This window comes from Benincasa hispida, chromosome 2, assembly GCF_027475165.1.
Source record: "Benincasa hispida cultivar pf3 chromosome 2, pf3_genome.v1.1, whole genome shotgun sequence".
NCBI classification, from domain to species: Eukaryota; Viridiplantae; Streptophyta; class Magnoliopsida; order Cucurbitales; family Cucurbitaceae; genus Benincasa; species Benincasa hispida.
In genome coordinates, this window is record NC_143479.1 from 15,386,991 (window position 1) to 15,406,544 (window position 19,554).

General features: G+C 38.2%; 1 protein-coding gene across 2 annotated transcripts; it reads left to right on the forward strand.

The window, feature by feature from the left end:
• The first annotated feature begins 2,034 nt into the window (after positions 1–2,034).
• Positions 2,035–18,420, forward strand: EMB2191 (Cytidine/deoxycytidylate deaminase family protein). 2 transcript variants are annotated; one of them, XM_039024655.2, is made up of 7 exons: positions 2,035–2,272; positions 3,040–3,077; positions 3,363–3,429; positions 11,592–11,751; positions 11,906–12,002; positions 17,598–17,698; positions 17,889–18,420. In XM_039024655.2, exons 1-7 carry the CDS (start codon positions 2,201–2,203, stop codon positions 17,933–17,935), a joined length of 582 nt encoding a protein of 193 aa, XP_038880583.1. In that variant the 5' UTR covers positions 2,035–2,200; the 3' UTR covers positions 17,936–18,420. The 2 variants fall into 2 exon arrangements, with proteins under 2 accessions (XP_038880583.1, XP_038880582.1); XM_039024654.2 differs by having other exon boundaries at positions 2,040–2,163.
• The last annotated feature ends 1,134 nt before the right edge of the window (positions 18,421–19,554 follow it).

A 19,554-nucleotide genomic window follows, 5' to 3' on the forward strand; every position in this document is an offset into this window, starting at 1 on the left:
CACGATTAAGATAAAGTTACCTAAGTCATCAATTAATGAAATAGTCAGTTTAATATATAAAACAATATTTATAACGTAAAAAATGACTATTTCATGGTTCAGTCTTATGCAAATCATTGCATAAGATGCCCCCACTCAAATATCTCTATATGAACGATTCAGGATCACATTGTTTGTACTAACTACAAAGTGGGCCGCATCCATAGTGTCCCCAGAATAAGGCGCCCAACCTTATTCATATACTATAGACTATTTTGGCTATATATTTGAACTTGATCCATATTTATGTTACTACATAAAGTTCAAACTACATTAAATAACCTCGGGACCTTAGTTTATTGGATTTAAGATTACAATTTCAATAACAACTTTATCGAAAAACAAAACAGAATATGTTTATTAATTTACAAACTATGAGTTTTAGGACATAAAATCTAACAAGGAGATCGACGGACACGAGCGTGAAGGAGATCGACGGACATGGGCGAGCGACGACGTGAAAGGAGATCGACGGACGAGTGAATAAGGGTGAAAGACGGACGAGCGAGATAGGGTTTGGGCGTAAGAGAGAAGGAGGCGAAAAATATAGGGTTTTATTATTTAATGTTGGTTTGAAACCGACATTAAAACCCATCTTCAATGTTGGTTGAAAACCGACATTAAAGATCCATTTTTTTAAAACCGACATTATACATCCAATTTCACTTTTATATATACACCAATAATTATCCTAACAAAGTATATATATATATATATATATATAAATTTTATAATTTATATATAAAAGTCGGGGCGGGGTCGAGGAAGGGAATATAATCCCCGTCACTGGCCCCGAATTGTAAATGGGAAAAAAAAATCCCCTCTTCCTCCCCATCCTTGTGTATTCGGGGATTCCTTACTTTGTTTGTGGCGGGTCCCCATGGGCCCCGACCCCATGAATTTTTTGGACATCTCTAATCCTACTCCTACTAAATTGCACATAAGCCCTTCAACAATGCTTCCACTTTTAGTAGACTAACACTTCCACCCCTCTAAATAAACTTGTAACCTCCCAAAACCATCTACCCTCACGATTTCGAACTAGCCAGCCAAGTTTACCTCTGCCACTCACCGACGACCAAGTTGCATCTACATTCAATTTCCAATTACCAATCTAGTAGGAGTATTCATGAGGTATGACCTAAACCATCTACAGGGTCCTTACGTTAGGAATTAATTCCCATCTTGAGCAAAATCAGATCAAGCACCCATTTACTAAAGCATACCTCATCTATAAGGTTCAAAAAATTTAAAATAATGACCATCACCTTGTCCAACTTCTCACTCGAATATAAGAATCGCAAGCAATCCTATAACTCAAAAGGGAAACCACCTACTCGTGCCAACATCAAACGACCCCATATAAAAATGGAGAAATTATTATTAAACTTGCACTCCCACTTAATATGACAGGTAACACATTTTGAAATAGGCAACAGGAAAAAGAAAAAGCTGAGACAAATATCAATTTACACCCCTAAACTTTTGGGGTTGTATTAATTTGAACCTTAAACCAATTGTATCAATTTAAACCTTGAACTTTATGTATAATTTAAACCACAAACTAATAACGGTGTCAATTTAAATATTGAACTTTCATAATTGTGTAAATTTAGACCTTAGAGTTTCACAAGTGTATAAATCTAAATCCTCCACTATGTTATATTTGGATGCACTTATAAAAGTTTAAGGTTTAAATTGATATATCTACGAAAGTTTAGAGTTTAAATTGATACAGTTATTATGTTGAGGTTTAAATTGATATTACTTATATTTTAGAGTTTAAATTGATAAAATTATTAATTGAGAATTTAAATGGATATAATTAAAGTTTAGGGACATAAATGGATATTCGACCAAAAAAAAAATATTAGAAAGTAGAGGACTCAATTTATAAATTAGCTTAAAAATAGGGAAAACGGAGACTTCTTCCAAAAGAAAAAGAAACTGTATTACCAGTTCTACTAATTACAATTATACCCCTTTTCCTTTTTCGCGCCATTCTGTCTGAAAATCTGCGTAATTGCCCTAATGTCTATTATTCTCGACAAGTGCGTATTGGCAACAAATTCTTTCTCCAGCTCTTCGCATTTGCCATTTGTTAAACTCGTGATATTGCTACGGGTATTCTTCTTCTCATTCATCTCGTTCCTAGTTTAAGATGGATTCTTCAGGTTCAGGGGAGGATTGCTCTTCCGATACTATTGGGTTTATGGAGCTTGCTATTCAGCAGGTGATTAGCCTTTCTGTACGAACATGGTGAATTTAAGTGTTGTAATTGTCAAAATGACATATTCACACTCGAACTGTTCGTAGTTCATTTACTTTATAGGAAAGTGCTGTAGGGCATGAGACTTAGACGATCATTATTGAACATTCACTTTTCAATGAACATTAATTCCTATGCATGAGGATTTCAATCGTTACTATCTAATGTCATTGAGGTGCTGGAATACTCTCGTTTAACTTTTCTGATTTCATCAGAAATACTTGCAAATAGCTCCAGGCTTATTGGAGTTTGCATTTTCTTTAATGAATGCTCAACCGTAGTTAATTGAATTTTTTTACATGGTATTTTGATCCCTGGGGTCGATTTTTTCTAGAAAATACGATTATCCCTTGAATTTTCTCTCCTATGCGGATATCCTTAAAATTGTTGGGACTCCTTAAATCATACATTTTCGTGAAGGATGGGAACATCGGAATGAAAAGTCAGTATTTGGGGGTTGTGGAAAATGGAGGCTGAAAAAGTTTTAAGATTAAGTTTGGGTCACTATATCTATGGTAATATTCTGGTGAAGGAGGAATGCGTCCATATCAGATTCGGAACTGAGATTGAGAGTTCTGCAGGGCCGTTTGTCTTTGAATGGGGTTGCTTATTTTGTTCAACAGAAAGCTTCTTCTAGACGCATGATTGTCATCAAACTTAAATGTTTGTCTTATTGGTGTCATATTTATCTATCTCTATAGTAACTCAAATTTTTTCCCATGTCATGGCAGGCCAAGCTCGCACTACAAAGCCTTGAAGTGCCCGTGGGGTAAGTTATTGTCTATTTTTACCATTATTGCCAGCAAGATCTGCCATGTTGCAAAATGAATTTACTGTTTGGTGCGTTTTCAAGAGGACGTATTAATGTTCCATCTCAATGGCCATGTTGACGAATAATTCATGCTCGAACACTACGGTTGAAATTAAGTTGAAAATGATTATTGTAGTTCTAACTTAAACTCTTTGACTCTTCCTTTTGTGTGGCTTTGCCAATAATCATTGTAGTTATTTATGGGAGCGACCTTATGAGGTTATCTAATTACTTGATGTTCAGCTGTGTGATTGTTGAAGATGGGACGGTCATTGCCACTGGAAGGAACTGTACTACTGAGACCCGAAATGTAATCTATCATGGTTCCTATCTTTCTTCCACATTTTCTTGATTAATATAATTTTCAATGTTTGTTAGTGGTTGCGTCAATTTTAGGCAACATTCTTTCTTTTTTTGGGTCCCATTCCTTCATCATATTATTCTTGTTGGTCAGCTGTTACTTAGTGAGCGAGTATGCTTGCTGACATACATATCTTAGCATTTGATGAAGCTAGTATTTCTTAACAAACCACCCAGGATAGTGACATTTCTTTTTTATTTGAAAACAAAACTTGAGTTAAAAGAAATGAAGACAAGACTCCATCTATATACCAATGTATTAACCAAGCCACTATTTACCTCTATTGAAGGTTGAGAGTGAATGTAAGAAATGAAGGATAGTATTTCTCAACAAACCACCCAGGATAGTGACATTTCTTTTTTATTTGAAAACAAAACTTGAGTTAAAAGAAATGAGGACAAGACACCATCTACATACCAATGTATTAACCAAGTCACTATTTTCCTTTATTGAAGGTTGAGAGTGAATGTAAGAAACGAAGGGTTAGTTGGAGTTAAGATAAGGAGATTAGTTTCTCCATTTCTCTTTGTTCTGGATAGTAGGTATGGTGAGTAGAATAATAAACCAAGTTGGAGAGGATATTTTTTGAGGGTTTCAAGTTGGTAAAAAAGAGTTTCATTTGACCTACATTCTTACAGCAAATGGCTTACTATTTTTTTTACTCAAAATAATAAATTGAAATTGGTAGGTTGTTCCTTTTAGATTTTTGGGAATGCTTAAAGTTTTATAATAAACTAACCTACATTCTTACAATAGAATAATCATCAACAAAAGTAACAAAGTAACGAAAATCTGTTTGGGACACAACTGGACAAGGACTCCAAATATTAGAATGAACTAACTCAAAAGGAGCACTAGCTCGTTTATGAACTCTAGGACCAGAACTAAGACGATGAAATTTAGAAAACTGACATGAATCACAATTCAAAGACGACATGGAACGAAATTCTGGATAAAGTTTCTTCAACACGAACAACGATGGATGACCCAAACGACAACAAACTTCAAATGGGGATGTAACTCCAGAGCAAGCCACAACTTTCGGTATCCGATGGTAAAAAATATAAAGGCCCCCTGACTCATGTCTTCTACCAATAATCTTCTTCGTCATACGATCCTGAAATAAGCAATAACCAGGAAAAAACGAGACAAAACAATTAAGGTCACAAGTAAGCTGGTTAATGGAAATTAAATTAAAAGACAATTGAGACAAATGTAATACAGAGGACAAAGAAAGTGATGGAGTGAGAAAAATGGTGCTGGATCTAAGAATAGAGGAGGTTGATCCATTTGCCAAAGTGACAGACGGAGATGAGACAAGGGACAAAGGCATATAAAATAAGTTAGAATTACCTGTCATATGAGCGATGACACTAGAGTCCATGACCTATTTGGTAGATGATGGTGGCAATAGGATTTGATGAAGAAGATGCCTATAAGGATATCTGGAATACTTGAAATTTAGCAAAATCGTCAGCAGAGATGGTAATAGACTTCTTAGCCATATCATTGGTGGAAACTATCTGAGCATGTTGAGATCGTTGAGTCTTATACAATAACTTTTGATAATCACGTTTCATATGTTCTGGCTTACGACAATAGTGACAGACAATCTCTTGAGAATTTGATCTTCAATTATCATAACTAGGCTTCTGAAAATTGTTAGTCATCCCTGAAGTACCCCAAGAGTTATTATTATTCTTACTCATAAGAGCACTATTAGGTTGAGAAACAGGCGAACTGGATTGAGAACTCTCAATACGAAGAACACGACTGAAGGTTTCCTCTAATGACGGAATTTCAGAATTAGATAGAATATGTGTTTTAGCCATTCCAAACTTAAGTAAAAGTCCATTAAAAAATATCATACACTGAACTTGTTGAACTTTGACATCGGGACTAAACAATAATAGTAAAGCAAGTTCGACAACTGTCTTCTTAAGTCTCATAGAGTAACTTGTAACAGATTCTACTTTCTCTTTAGCTTGAAAGAATTGCATACAAACATCAAACATTCAATGAACGTGTTCTTTTCCAGAGTATAAAAATTATAAGAATTCTAAGAGTTCCTTCACAGAATCACAATGATCAACCAAACCAACAACCTCACTTTTAATAGAATTCTTAATCTAAAGATAAAGTCAAGTGTCATCACGAAGCCAAGCCTCTTCCTTATCATCTTTTGGTGGTTCCCTAGTCATGGTCATCCATATCTGTACTAAGCAAATAAAATTGAATCGTCTGACACCAATCATAGTAATTCGATTCATTTAACTTGTGTTCAGTTATCTTCGATGCTAGGGGAATTACATTAGATACTACCTTATGCTTCACTTCATCCATTATGGGCTAATAAACAGTTTGTAGATCTCACGAGTGGAAAGAACAAATTAGAATCGAAATCAAAGGTGAACCAAAGAACAAAACAGCTCCAAATTGAAACAAAACAGCAATAAATCCTAAGCACAAAAGGGCATTTTTTTTCAAATAACTCACAACCAAGTAGATTTCAATGGAACCAAGTGCACAGAACAATCATAAAAGATGAGCTGAGAAGAACCCAACTGACGGAACGTGGGGAAGTGGTCCCACGTGCTCCCACTCGCCGGCGCATGGCGACGGAGAAGAATATTTGTGGCTGTGCGTGAGCCTCACGTGCAGACGTTTCTGGAGATTGACAACGACAAACTCGATCGGACGGTGAGGACGCTTCTCCTGGGATGGGTGGTGTAGACAAACAACCACTCAAACTTGATGAATCAACTCAAACCCTAACCTTGTGAAAAGTGCAAACCCAGATATATATATAGACAACTAAGAAATCCTAATCTAGGAGATATAAAATTACAATAAAGGAGAACTAATCATAATTACAATATAAATACATATTATAACAGAATGCACATTAAATGGATTAATAAGGTAGCCGATGCTTTAAATAGGAGAGCCAATTTATTAACACTCACTTGGCAATCTTGTTTAACTAACAGCAGTTGTAAAGATTTCCACTTACTTGATGGATTCCTTTTTAAAGGCAACCATTTATGTATATTCCAAGGATCTCTTAGAAAGGCACTTATCCAAGAAGTTCACTCAAACGACTTAGCCGAGCATTTTGGAACAGACAAAACCTTAATTTCCATTAGTGGACGCTTTTATTGGCCACAACAAAGGAAAGATGCAAACAACTTTGTAAAAAGATGTTTTATATGTCAAAAAGCCAAAGGGAAAACTCAAAACAATGGCCTCTACACCCTTTTACCCATTCTAAGTTCTATAAGGGAAAATCTATCCATGGATTTTATCCTTGGATTACCTAGAACACAAAGAAGATTTGATTCCATATTTGTTGTAGTGGACAGATTTAGCAAGATGGGATATTTTATTGCTTGCAGGAAAACATCCGGTGCTATAAATATTGCTCACTCCTTTTTTAGAGAAATTGTCAGGATTCATGGGATCCCAAAATCAATAGTAGTGGATCGAGACGTAAAGTTTATGAGCTTCTTTTGGAAAAGTCTTTGGAAAAGGTTTGACACAAGTCTAAAATTCATCACTACGAGCTACCCTCAAACAGACGGCCAAATGGAAGTAACAAAATAGGATACTTGGCAACCTCCTTCGGTGTCTTTCTAGCAACAAATCGAGACAATGGGATACTCGTCTTGCTTAAATTGAATTTGCATACAACAATATGCAAAACAAATCCACAGTGTCTATTTGAAGTAGTTTATACTAAACTTCACCGTCTAACTTTTGATCTTACTAATCTTCTATCATCTATTGATTTAAGTGCAGAAGTAGAACAAATGGTGGACGAAATAAAAAAATTACAGCAAGAAGTAATCGACCACGTAGAAGCTGCTAATGCATCTTATAAGTCTAAAGTAGATCAACACAGACACGTTCTAACCTTTCAACCCGGAGATTTAGTGATGATCCACATAAGAAAAACAAGGCTACCCATTGGAACACACAACAAACTCTCCAACAAGAAGCTCAGACCATTCAAAGTCATACATAAAATTGGAGAGTGCCTATCAAATTGACCTCCTTCCTTCACTCAACTTTCAATGTTGCTGACCTCACTCCCTGTTACCCACCGGATGAGTTTCAACTAGCAACATAACTTGGGTCGAGTTATTCTTTGTTGGGGGAGGAAAATTGATATAGATTATTTTGGGAATTCTTACATGTTTTTAGTCAAATGTATTTTCATTAACATTCTTACTTTCATTTTGTTAACTTTTAGTTTAGGTGTGAACCCACCCTTCCCCTTTGGGTCTATTTAAAGGGGGTTAGGTTTAGATTAGTTAGTTAGTTAGTTTAGGGGTTACCCAGCCTTTTTCCCTTGGATCTATTTAAGGGGAACTTGTATTCATTTCTCACACAATTAATAAAGCATTCTTCAAGATTTACTCCAAGATTTTAATACTCTATCAGGAAGGATCAACCAAACAATGAAAGAAGGACTTGCAAAGAACCCTTCCAAAGAATTGAGGCTCCAAAATCTGATATCCCTTCTTCCCAATCTAAAGGGATGACCCTATAGTAAAGAAAGAAGAGCAGCCACATTCGTAGTTTCCCTATTGGAAAGAGAATGACGAAACTTGAATGAAAAGGAAGAAGAGTTCCCAGACCATTTAAGATGAAAAAAGGATCCACTAGAAAACCCCTTTGAAGGACATGGGACTGCACACAATATCCTTGCCACCTAGATACAAACAGGTTGAGTCCAACAAAGCAAGGAAATAAGCAGCTTCCACAACCTCTCTATCCAACAAATACCATAAAAAAGATAACTTGTCTGCCAACACATTTGTATATTAGATTGAGTTGATTTGGAGATTTCTTATCAAGGAGGTTACTTATGGATGGACGGGAGAGGTAGCTATTATGTATGGAGTGATTAGTTGGGTGAGGGATTGCTCAAAGAATTGCTGGAACTTGTCTTTTTTTTATGGGGTTATCTATTCACATATAGTATGTGGATATATGGAAAGATATGTTGAATGCTCTGTAAAAAATCAACTTGAGTGACCTATAATTTGGTATGCCGATAGCACAATCCCTTTTAACTAGGCAGCGAAAAAATTTCAGAGTAATAAGTAGCTTTGTGGTTGAAAAGCAGTTTCTATAAGATGCGGAATTTCAAAATGCTTTAGATAATATGTTCTTTGTTGTGATGTGTTTACCTTTGCATGATTAACATCCATGACGGGGTCTTCTCCATTTTTGTGTAAAGGAAAATAGCGAGCTCTGGATGTAGATGAAAGGCTGCTTCATACGTCTATTCTCACCTTTCAACTTAGAGGATTTTGGACTATCAAAGTCAGGGGCAAGCTCTGAATACCTAAACTGATTGATTTCACTAGAGAGGTTCCTTTGCTTAGAAGTTGGTTGCATAGTTCTCAAGTTTAGAGGATTTCTTATTCTCGTAAGAGAATTATCTTGCTGCAACTCAACTCAACTGAGTGACTCTTTTTGAGTCTTTAAAATTGGATTGCTTACCTAAAGATATTAAAGTTCCTACAAGATTTTTATGCTAAATGCTTAAGCAATTATTGTGTGAGATATTCTTAAGGTAAGAAACCGAACTGTCATTGGAAGAACAAAAGGAATACAGGGGCATATAGAAAACAAGTCTAGAAAAATTTGGAGTCCAACACTAACTACAAACTAAAAGAACGAGACTAAGATCATAACTAAAGAATTGCCTAATGATTGACGCCTATAGAGAAACATTAAACCTCACTACTTCCTAAACCTCCTCTCCAGACTTCTCTACCTCTCTAAAAATCCTATTGTTCCGTTGAAGTCATATACCCCACAAAACAGCAAAGAAACTAGCAGTCACAACACTTGTCCCCTCTCTCTAATGGTAGATTCAAAAGTAACTCCAACAAAAATCACTCATATCAATTGCATGTCCCGCTAACACTAAACAAACCCAACCAATGATCCCAAAAGTAGTTTGTGAACGGGAAATCCCATAACAAATGGTTTAAATTCTTTTGATGCCTTTTACAGAAAATGCCCCATTTTTGAAGCAAAACGAAGGAAAATTGTCTTTGAACACAATCTAAAGTACTAACTCCCTCAATTAAAATTTTCCACACAACCTTCTCTAGAATTTTAACCTTCCATGAAGAGGAAATCTTTGGAATTCATTCCATAAATAGGAAAAAAAACATATGCCACAAAAGCAGTTGGCGAAGCAAAAGGGAGAGATAAAGTATGAAAATGGGATGGCAATAGAACCCCCTAGAAGAATCAGGGGTCCATCAATTGCCGGAAAAATAAGTCCGGCAATGTCAATTGCCTTTCTATTTGACATAGGATGATGAAAGCCCAAAGAGGAAAAATTTGATCTCAGAATTGATCAACGACCAGGGCATCCTAACCAAATCATTTAGAGAAATTGAAGAACTCATTGTAGGCTTCTATACATCCCTTTATTCCAAGGCCATTGGAGTAAGGTCAATCCCTACCAACCTGCAATGGGCAGAAGTATCAAGAGAGCAAAGCAGTCAACTTGCAGCTAGCTTTACACATCCAGAAATTAGAAGAGCAGTAATGTCTTTGAGCAGGAATAAAGCCCCCGGTCCAGATGGTTACACTTTAGAATTCATCCTTAAATTCTGGGAATTATTAAAAGATAGCTTCACGAAGCTTTTTGAAGAGTTTTATGTTACCTCAGTTAATGGACAGCTTAGTTAGGAATGCAAAGAGGGGAACTTCCTTTTTGGAAGTGGAAATTGTTGATGGAAGGTGGTGTATAAAATCAGAGGGTGATCAATTAATGGATGTTAAGGGTATTCTGTTGTCCAGATTGTAAACCATTCCTTTTATGATCTCTTTATCAAGCCTCTTTTGCTCTCCAAGTCCCATGTCGCTCAAGTTTCAATTACGTCTCTTTGTCAACAGCAGTCAGCAGTCTCATTCAGAATCTTTTGTTCATTGGATGTTTTTTTTCCTATTCTTAGGGCTGGTCCTTTCTTTTGATCTTATTCTAGTTGTGGCGAAATTTCCATTGTATTCTCACTATTATTTTTGTTTCTTTGTACTTTAAGCATTAGGCTCATTTCATTATTTCAATGAAAAAGTCTCGTTTTCTTTTCAAAAAAAAAAAAAAAAATGAAAGCCCAAAAAGGCCGAAGAAGATGGGTATGAGGAAGGCAACACCGTGGCCACATTGTGCATCCTTTTATCTAAGAGAAAGTGAAGGTGAGGAAGTAAAACATACATAGACTTATCTCACACCTTGTGGTCCTCCCAAAAATGGACATGTAAGCCTTCCCCAATTGAGCAACTGCCCAACTGAGAGAAGAAGGAGAAGAAGAGGTAGCATCCCAAAGAGTTATACCAAGGCCCCCTTGACTCCCCACTCGAAGTCCACTCGAAAGGATGTGGGCCTATACCTACTCAGGATCACTCTATACTAGAGCACATCAGTCTTTGTAAAGAACCGCGACAACCACTTAGCCTAAAAAGCCTAATTTTGTAATCTCAATTTTCCAATACCCAATCCCCTAAGTTCAACCAATTTCAACACCACCTCCCACCTAACCAAATAGGAACTTCCCCCTGCCTCGACCTATCCCACATGAAGTTCCTTGTCAATCTCTCAAGAATTTTACTTACCAAGGCCGGGAACCTAAACAAGGACAAGAAAAGGCTGGGTATCCCACTTAAAGCCATATGAATAAGATTCAGTCTCCTTCCTCTAGAGAAATAGGCCTTTTTCCAAGTAGTCCACCATTTCAACTATTCCGCATAGGACTTCAACAACTAACTTGCAGGGTTCCTCCCAATGGGAGCCCTAAATTAATGGAAGTGAATCTAGCCACTTCACACACATAGTTATTGTGTGAGATCAGTCAAGGTACACATAAGCTAACTAGGACATCCATGTTATCCCACTAAAAAAGAAAAGAAGGAAGCATTAAATGTTAACCTGCTTAGATTTAAAGGAAGGGTACATGTGAATTTCCATTACCCCAAGCCCAACTTTCCTTTTTGATTGTGGTGTTCTGCCGACTTGTTTTTCTTACAAGTTACAATGTTTATAAGTTTTCTTCTCTACATTTTCCCCCTTCATATCCACATAGGCTACCAGACACGCAGAGATGGAAGCTATCGATATCCTAATTGAGGCATGGCAGAGGGATGGAATTTCTACCACAGAAGTGGCTGATAAGTTCTCGAAGTGCAAACTTTATGTTACCTGTGAACCATGCATTATGTGTGCTTCTGCCCTATCAATAGTCGGTATGTTTTCTTTGCCCTTTTGTTTTCTTTTTCTCGTTTCTCAATCCAGAGAGTAATTGTTTACCCAAAGGGTCATAGCTCCTAGGTCATATTTACCTTTCACTTACCTTCACTGAACGTGACTCATTCATTGCTATTGGATCTCCTGTTTTAGGTATAAAGGAAGTATATTATGGTTGTGCAAATGACAAATTTGGTGGATGTGGATCTATATTGTCACTTCACTTAGGTAGTCAGGAGGCATCTACAAGGTTTATTTCTCTATCTACCATTATTAGATTTTAGTTTTGGGGGTGAACTCTTTGGTCTTCTCTTCTTGAACATATTGCGGCTGTTAGCTGTTCACTTTTCAAAATCAAATTATATTTTTATATAATTTAAGTCATTTACATGCTTGCATGCAATCGATTCATATGCTTCCTTTTGACTGGATTTTCTTCAATGAAATGGTTTACACCTACTTGGGAAAATTCTTTAACTAGTTGATTTATGCCCCAATCATTAGCTGCAATTATATTGTCATTATTTTGGCAGGATTTTTCCGTTTAAGTTTTAGGTTTTCCTTCTATTTAAGATTGACCATTGTATTATTGTCAAATAGGAAAGAGATGAATAAAATCAATAATATTCCAAATTATCGGGATAACTTTTTCACTTTCCCTTGGTAATTTCTTTTTGAAAAAGAAAACTCAGGCCAATACATGGTTCGACTATAGGCATTACCCTATTTTCACCCTCGTTGACCGGTTCTTGCTCACCGAAAACGTCCAACAAAAATTTGCTTTTACCACATCCACCCACCTCGGATCATTTTCCTATTCTTCTATCTATCGGTGTCGACAAATGGGGCCCAACACCGTTTCCGTTTTGAGAATATGTGGCTTTAACACGGGGGTTTTAATAGCACTATTGATTATTGGTGGAAGAACACCTCGTTGTATGGTAGGCCGAGCCACAGTCTTATTGTGAAGCTCAAAGGTCTCAAAACAGTACTCAAGGACTGGAACAAGTCTATTTTTAATTGTATCAACGCTAAAAAAAATAAGCTCATTGTCGAAATAACCTTGCTGGACAACCTCGAGGAGTCCAACAAGTGTCTTCCTATACATAAGGTGCAGAAAAGAGGCCTTAAGTCCCAACTTCTCTCCATGGTGGCTAAGGAAGAAACCCTTTGGAGACAAAAATGCAAGGCTATATGGCTTAATGAAGGCGATCTGAATGCCCGAGGCCACCAAAAGGAGGTTGTAAGACCCCTAATTATAAAAATTTATAAATGTAGGGGCGCAAAAGGGAATAATGAGGGATGGAAGGACTAAGTGGTAATATTCTGACGGTTTGTTAGGAGGGGGGGGGGGGGGGGGCATGAGGGGCTTAAGAAGAGAGCACCCCATAGGTGGAGGGTGGGGAATTTTTGGTGAGGAGCGATAGCTTGGTGGAGAGGATATCCACCCTTCTTGCATGTGCTGGAAATTAGGTTACTCTTGGTTGTTTGATTCCTTGTTCTTTGTTCCATTTTTGTTGCTTGTCATTGTAACTTTTCCTTTGAAGTTCATAAATAAAATATATATCAGAGTATTGCTCTGTTCTTAGGAAACTTGTTGGGAATTTCTAATTGTAGGTGTGGGTTCCTAACAAATTGGTATCAGAGCCAAGTTTGGAAATCTGGGAAAGATGCGAGCCGAGAAGAAACATGAGATGATAGCAATATGAGGAATAGCTAAACTCCGGGAAGGAATGATTGAAATGAAGAAGAGCCTGGAACGAATAGGTATTACGGTGAAATAACTCAATGGATACAAAACACCATGCTTTAGCACCTAGTATAACGGCCCCCCGGTGCAACAACAGGCACCAGTTTGACTTGGGAGGTGGTGATTTAGTGGCAGTGGGCGGCAAAGTTGCTTTGTTACCTATTCCATTAGGAACCGCAGATTTTTTGGTACATCATATTCATGCATTTACGATTCATGTAACGGTATTGATACTCCTGAAAGGTGTTCTATTTTCTCGTAGCTTGTGTTGATACCGGATAAAGCAAATCTTGGTTTTTGTTTCCCTTGTGATGGACCCGGAAGAGGGGGTACATGTCAAGTATCCGCTTGGGATCATGTCTTTTTAGGGCTATTTTGGATGTACAATTCAATTTCGGTAGTAATATTCCATTTTAGTTGGAAAATGTAGTCAGATGTTTGGGGACTCGCTATAACGATCTATTAGATCGTGTACTTAGGCATCGTGATGCAATCATATCACATATGAACGGGGTGTGTATATTTTTAGGCTTTCACAGTTTACCCATTCTTCTACCCTTTCCCGGGAGTCGATGACTATTCATAGCTATTACCTTGACACCAAAGAAGAGTTCGACCCAATGCTTTATTTCTGTCCTAGTTGATCCCGATTCGACATTAGAAGTATATTGATTTTTCCCCAATAACCGAATACTTTTGTCTGTAAATACTACATATTTGATTCCATCCATAAATTTTCCTTCAGGTGTTTGCAATTCCTGTGGGAACCGCACCACTTGAAGCCTTTGTATCCACATAATGAGAAGCCCTCTTTTAGTAAAGCTTCTCTTCATCGGCGGGTTTGAATATGGCACAGGAGTTGCTGACTTCATTCAGGTGGACACTGCAATTATGGCTCGATCGAATATCCAAGAGATGACTTGTATACCAACATCTGACAGAGATGCGAGAAAAAGAGAAATCGAGCATCACGAGGGAAACTCAGAAATCCAAGACGGATAAGGAAGGAGAAGAAGGGGAGAGCTCGCAGACGAGGCCTCACGAAGGATCGAATGATCACAACAAATACAAGAGGTTAGAAATGGCCACATTACTCGTGAGCACCCCGATTCCTGGGTTTATAGGGCGGAACATTACTTCGAGATACATGAGTTGATGGATGAAGAGAAGATTAAGGTCTCTGTCATTGCATTTTCGCCTGAACCTGTGGATTGGTTCAGATGGGCTCACAACCAGAGACCGATATGGGCATGGGAGGATTTGAAACGACGGATGTTCGATAGGTTTCGGTCCATGCAAGAAGGTACACTCCTTTCGGCTTTCACGACTCTTACGAATTAAACAGGAAGGATCGTATGAAGACTATCGAAAGAAGTTTGAGACCTACGCGGCTCTGATTCCAGCTACGTTGGAGGAGGTGCTGAAGGAGACCTTCCTCAACAGGTTAGCCCCGTCGATCAAGGCGGAAGTAGTAAGTCGGCATCCCGTGGGCCTGGATGCATGTATGAAAGAGGCCCAAGCCGTGAGTGATCGAAACTTGGCGCTGCAGATGGCTCAGCAGGAAGTGGGCTCGGGCCCAACAGCGGCCCAAAAGGTCCCTAACAAACAGATCGCGGAAGGTGAACCTAAAATGCAAGGGAATTGAGCACCAAATGAAACACTAAAAATTGTAGTATTACCAGAAAAAAAAAGGAGCCATGAGAAAGGAGAGGACATTTCGAAGATTATCAGACCCAGAGGCGAGGGAGAAAAGGGAGAAGGGATTGTGTTTTCGGTGTGATGAGAAATACTTCCTGGGGCATCGGTGCCAATTGAGAGAGAAACGAGAGCTCAATCTGTTAATCTACCAGGAGGACGAAGAATTGATAGAGGAATCAAAAGAGTTAGAAGATATTGAACTGGAGGTGAAAGCCCGACGTTGCAACGAATGTGGAAATTTCTCCGAGGTCGATACTAGGGTTATTTGGAAAAGGAACCATGAAACTGAAAAGGAACGTTAGCTGGGAGAGGTGGTGGTCATGATCGATTGCAAAGCGACTCACAATTTTATACATTAGAAATTAGTGGAGGAGTTGAAGTTGCCAATGATCGAGACGTCGAATTACGGAGTGATAGTAGGCAACAGTGATGCGATAAGAGAGAAGGGAGTGTATAAGTCGGTAGTGGTGGTGTTGTCGGAACTGACTATAATAGAGGACTTCCTACCTTTGGAACTTGGCCGAGTGGATGTGATCTTGGGGATGCTTTCCCTTTTCAAAATACCCAGCAAAGTGGCCCATATGATTGAAAAGCTCTATAGAGATTTTCTTTGGAAAGGGAACGAGGAGGGTACCAACCTTCACCTTGTCCGATGGGATCTTGTCACTCTCCCCCAAAAGGACACGGACTTCGGATCACCAATATAAAATGAGAAATGAGTCTCCTTGCAAAATGGATTTGGAGGTTTAGGATGGAAAAACATGCTTTGTGGAGAAGAGTCCTTGCTGCCAAGTTTGGCTCAAGCCGGATCCCGCTCTTTGTTCACTGCCAAAGGCCCATAGAAAAACTTGTCTAGCCTTCAACCCTTGGGGATCAATATGCTGCTGCTATTCTTGGCAATGGGCGCTCTATCTTGTTTTGGCTTGACTCTTGGTGGGCACCCAACCTCTTCATATACCCTTCCCTAATCTATCTGCTCTATCCCTTGCCAAGGAGGTCACAGTTTTTGACCTTTGGAACACTTTGGAGGGCTGTTGGGACCACATCTTCGTAGGCATCTCAATGACTTCGAAATTGCTGAATGGGCTGATCTGTCTCTTCTGCTCACAAACCACCAGCCCCTACAATCTGATGACAAATGGTATTGGAAGCCCGATCCATCGGTCTTCTCTAAATCTTGGATTACTCTTAGGCACCGCAGCAGTGCTAATGCTTTTGCTGGCCCCACCGAAGCTATTTGGTCTGACAACTACCCCACAAAGATCATCTTTATGTGGGAAATTGCTCATACAGCGATCCTTACACACGATAAACTCTAGCGTCGTCTTCCTTCGGTGATGATTTTTCCCAGTTGTTGCCCCCTTTGTAAGGGCAACGAGACTCAAAGCCACCTCTTCATTTTCTACCCTTTACTCAGTTTTGGAACCACATTCTTCAAGCTTTCAGCTGGTCTGTGGCCTTTCCATCGGACACCAATCACTTCCTCTCTCTTGTGCTTGAAGGTCATCCTTTCAAGGATAGGAAGTGCATCCTCTTGAAACAGCTCATACAGAGCTCTGCACTATGATTTCTTTATGGATCTTGTTGTTCATATTGCTATCTCCGGGTGTAAATTGTCAAAATTATTCCATTCTTATAGTTTTAATTCTCTTTTGGCCAATTGGAGATGTCTTCTGTAACTCCTTTGATTCGGGCTTCTTTCCCTCTCTTTTGTACTTCATTCATCAATGAAATTGTCTCTTATAGAAAGAAAAATATTCAAATTGAGAGTGTTTGTGTTGGTTGTGATGGTGGTTTTTTTAGGGGGAGCTTTGGTTCAGTCAAATTGTCTCATTAGAGCCTTTGTGGCCTGTATGGCTTCAGCGTAATAGCTGCCTCTTCAACAACACAAACATCCTCTATGACAACCAACACGAACATCGCCCATTTCAATGAAATCGTCCATTCCACCCTTTGTCCGAACCACAAAGTTAGCAACTTCCACCCTTTTAACATTTGTTCAATTGGTCTGAGTAGTGGAAATAGATATAAGTTACGGCCACAGAATTCAATATCTTGGCAATGATCATCGTCCATTTCAGGCTTGGAATACTATTATGTAGAAAGCTTTTTATCCAGTGTTCATAATGGTTAAGCATTAAGAGAACCTAGATTCATCCAGCATTTTACTTTTTGCACTATCATCCTCCCACATGAAGAAAAGGTTAGTTCATATGTTCTGGATGCTATAAAGTAATAAAACGATATAAAATAAACTAGGTAAGAGTGTAGATTTTTGGTAGGGCTGATAATTTGAAAACGTGAAGTCCTTTCACATTTTGTCTAATCTTTTTATTTTTAAGCTTCTGTATTACTTTTCTTTGTTGTTGCCTAAATCTCTTTAATTTGTTATGATAGCGGTAATGGGCAAGGAAGGGGGTTCAAATGTACTGCAGGAATAATGGCATCGGAAGCTGTTGCTCTTTTTCGAAGTTTTTATGAACAGGGGAATCCCAATGGTATGTGAAATTATTTGATAATCTGATCTGCATGATTCGCTCTGTGTATTGCATATTGTATATCCCAAATCGACCCGTTTATTTTGCCGGTGTAATCTATTTGTATGATTTTTTCTCTTTTGAATCAAGAGACTGAAAAAATGTATCGCATCTTAGAGGTTTCATTGTTAATGATGGTGTTCTGTTGCAGCTCCAAAACCTCACAGGCCCCTTGTTAACCATCAGGTGGACCAATGAGAGGCTGTTGAAATGAGGTTACTTTTGGTTATGGTACCGTTCCTGTCAAAATCGACATTGACAATGAGAAGAACTTTTGAAACGGCCAAGGCAAATGGTGGATGAATTTCAATCCCCATTTAGTTCTTGTCTCAAACAATGTCAGTGTTTGAGCTTGAAGATGCCAACCTCGAGGTCATGCTCTACCAATTCTGTCCACTTAGGAACTGCTACCTTAACTAGTCCTATATGTTTATATTTATTCAAATGTTCTCTCAGATTGTAACTAAATCATTTATATCGACTATGAATCAGTTTTCATTATCAAATGTCTGCAAATAGATTTTGCTGGAAAATTAAATTGGTAGGGGGAGAGCAGTGATTGAAAGGCCAGAGGAAAAACTTCCACCAAATATAGTGGCTTACAACTAGGGGAGAAACTATTCTATTATTGTCCAAATGCTGCTTGGTTGAATTTTATTTAAATACTATAGAGAACTTTACCACCCCTTTTGAACTTGAATTAGTTTCATTTATGCAAAACTATGGTGTGCCAAAACTCAAATGAAAGGGGAATAGGAAATTCAGATGGAAGTGTTTGCCTTTTTAGCTAAGGGGCAGAGCAATTGGCTAATTGTAAAGCTCGTGGATTGTTTGTTGCACACACATTTTTGGATGGCGTGGGAACTTGCGTCGTGCTCTTTGGGGACTGATTCATTTTCCTCCATCTGTAAGGTTTGTTTACATTTTTCACTTTTTTGCATGTCCTTCGATTTGTTGTTATATTGAATGGAACGGAAAACAAGATTGCCACTACTTGTGATCATAAGTTGATATTCAAGTGTCGTAGTTTTGAGATTCAACAAATTGTATTTGATTATTTGCACAATTTGCTCGAGGTTGGAATTGCTTCAATGTTTTTGTTTTGTTTTTCTTTGAAAAACAAATGAAGGAAAGACTAAAGCAACGCAGCATTAAGAGCCACAGGGATAGACTCCAACCAAACAACATCAATTTCTTCTTCCAAAGCCATACGAGCAAGGTGATGAGCCACTACATTCCCCTCTCTGAAAGGCAATATGAATAGAAATGATTGAGGGCTATAATCTGCCTTTTGAAATCCTAAAGTACCCCCAACTCAGATAAATCTCAAATTGAAATAGGCATAGAATCAGTTTCAATCACCAATAGAAAAAGATCCATCTCGATCGACACAAATCCACCACTTCAGTCAGATCTTTTGCCATTGCCACCGAGCCAACATTACATAGAAACCGCGTTGCAAAGAACTTGGTTTGATGCATTATTAACCACTACATCCACACCTATTTTGGTTTCATATCGATTGAAGCAACATCTATATTTAGTTTGAACCAGTTAGCTAGAGGAGGAAACCTCGACCTTGGATCCGAGAAGATGTTGACATAGAAACTCGACCATTCCTCAAATTAGCAGAGTGAAAAGTAGCAATATAATCACTGACCCACACATTGATATTTGAATCAAATCGAGTTCCTGAAAAATGAATCTTATTATAACAACACCAAATAGCCCAAAAGAGAACAATGAACTCTTCAAACTCACTCCACGACGATCTTTGATGTCTCAAAGGATGTGAAGAACAAATTTAATGATTCAAT

Bases quoted from the DNA above. Each gene is read 5' to 3' on its own strand.
- EMB2191 (XM_039024654.2), top strand. From the start codon at position 2,071: ATGTCTATTATTCTCGACAAGTGCGTATTGGCAACAAATTCTTTCTCC. The intron at 3,078-3,362 runs GTAAGTTATTGT...CTTGATGTTCAG, and splicing joins AGCCTTGAAGTGCCCGTGGG to CTGTGTGATTGTTGAAGATG. The intron at 11,752-11,905 runs GTATGTTTTCTT...CTCCTGTTTTAG, and splicing joins TTCTGCCCTATCAATAGTCG to GTATAAAGGAAGTATATTAT.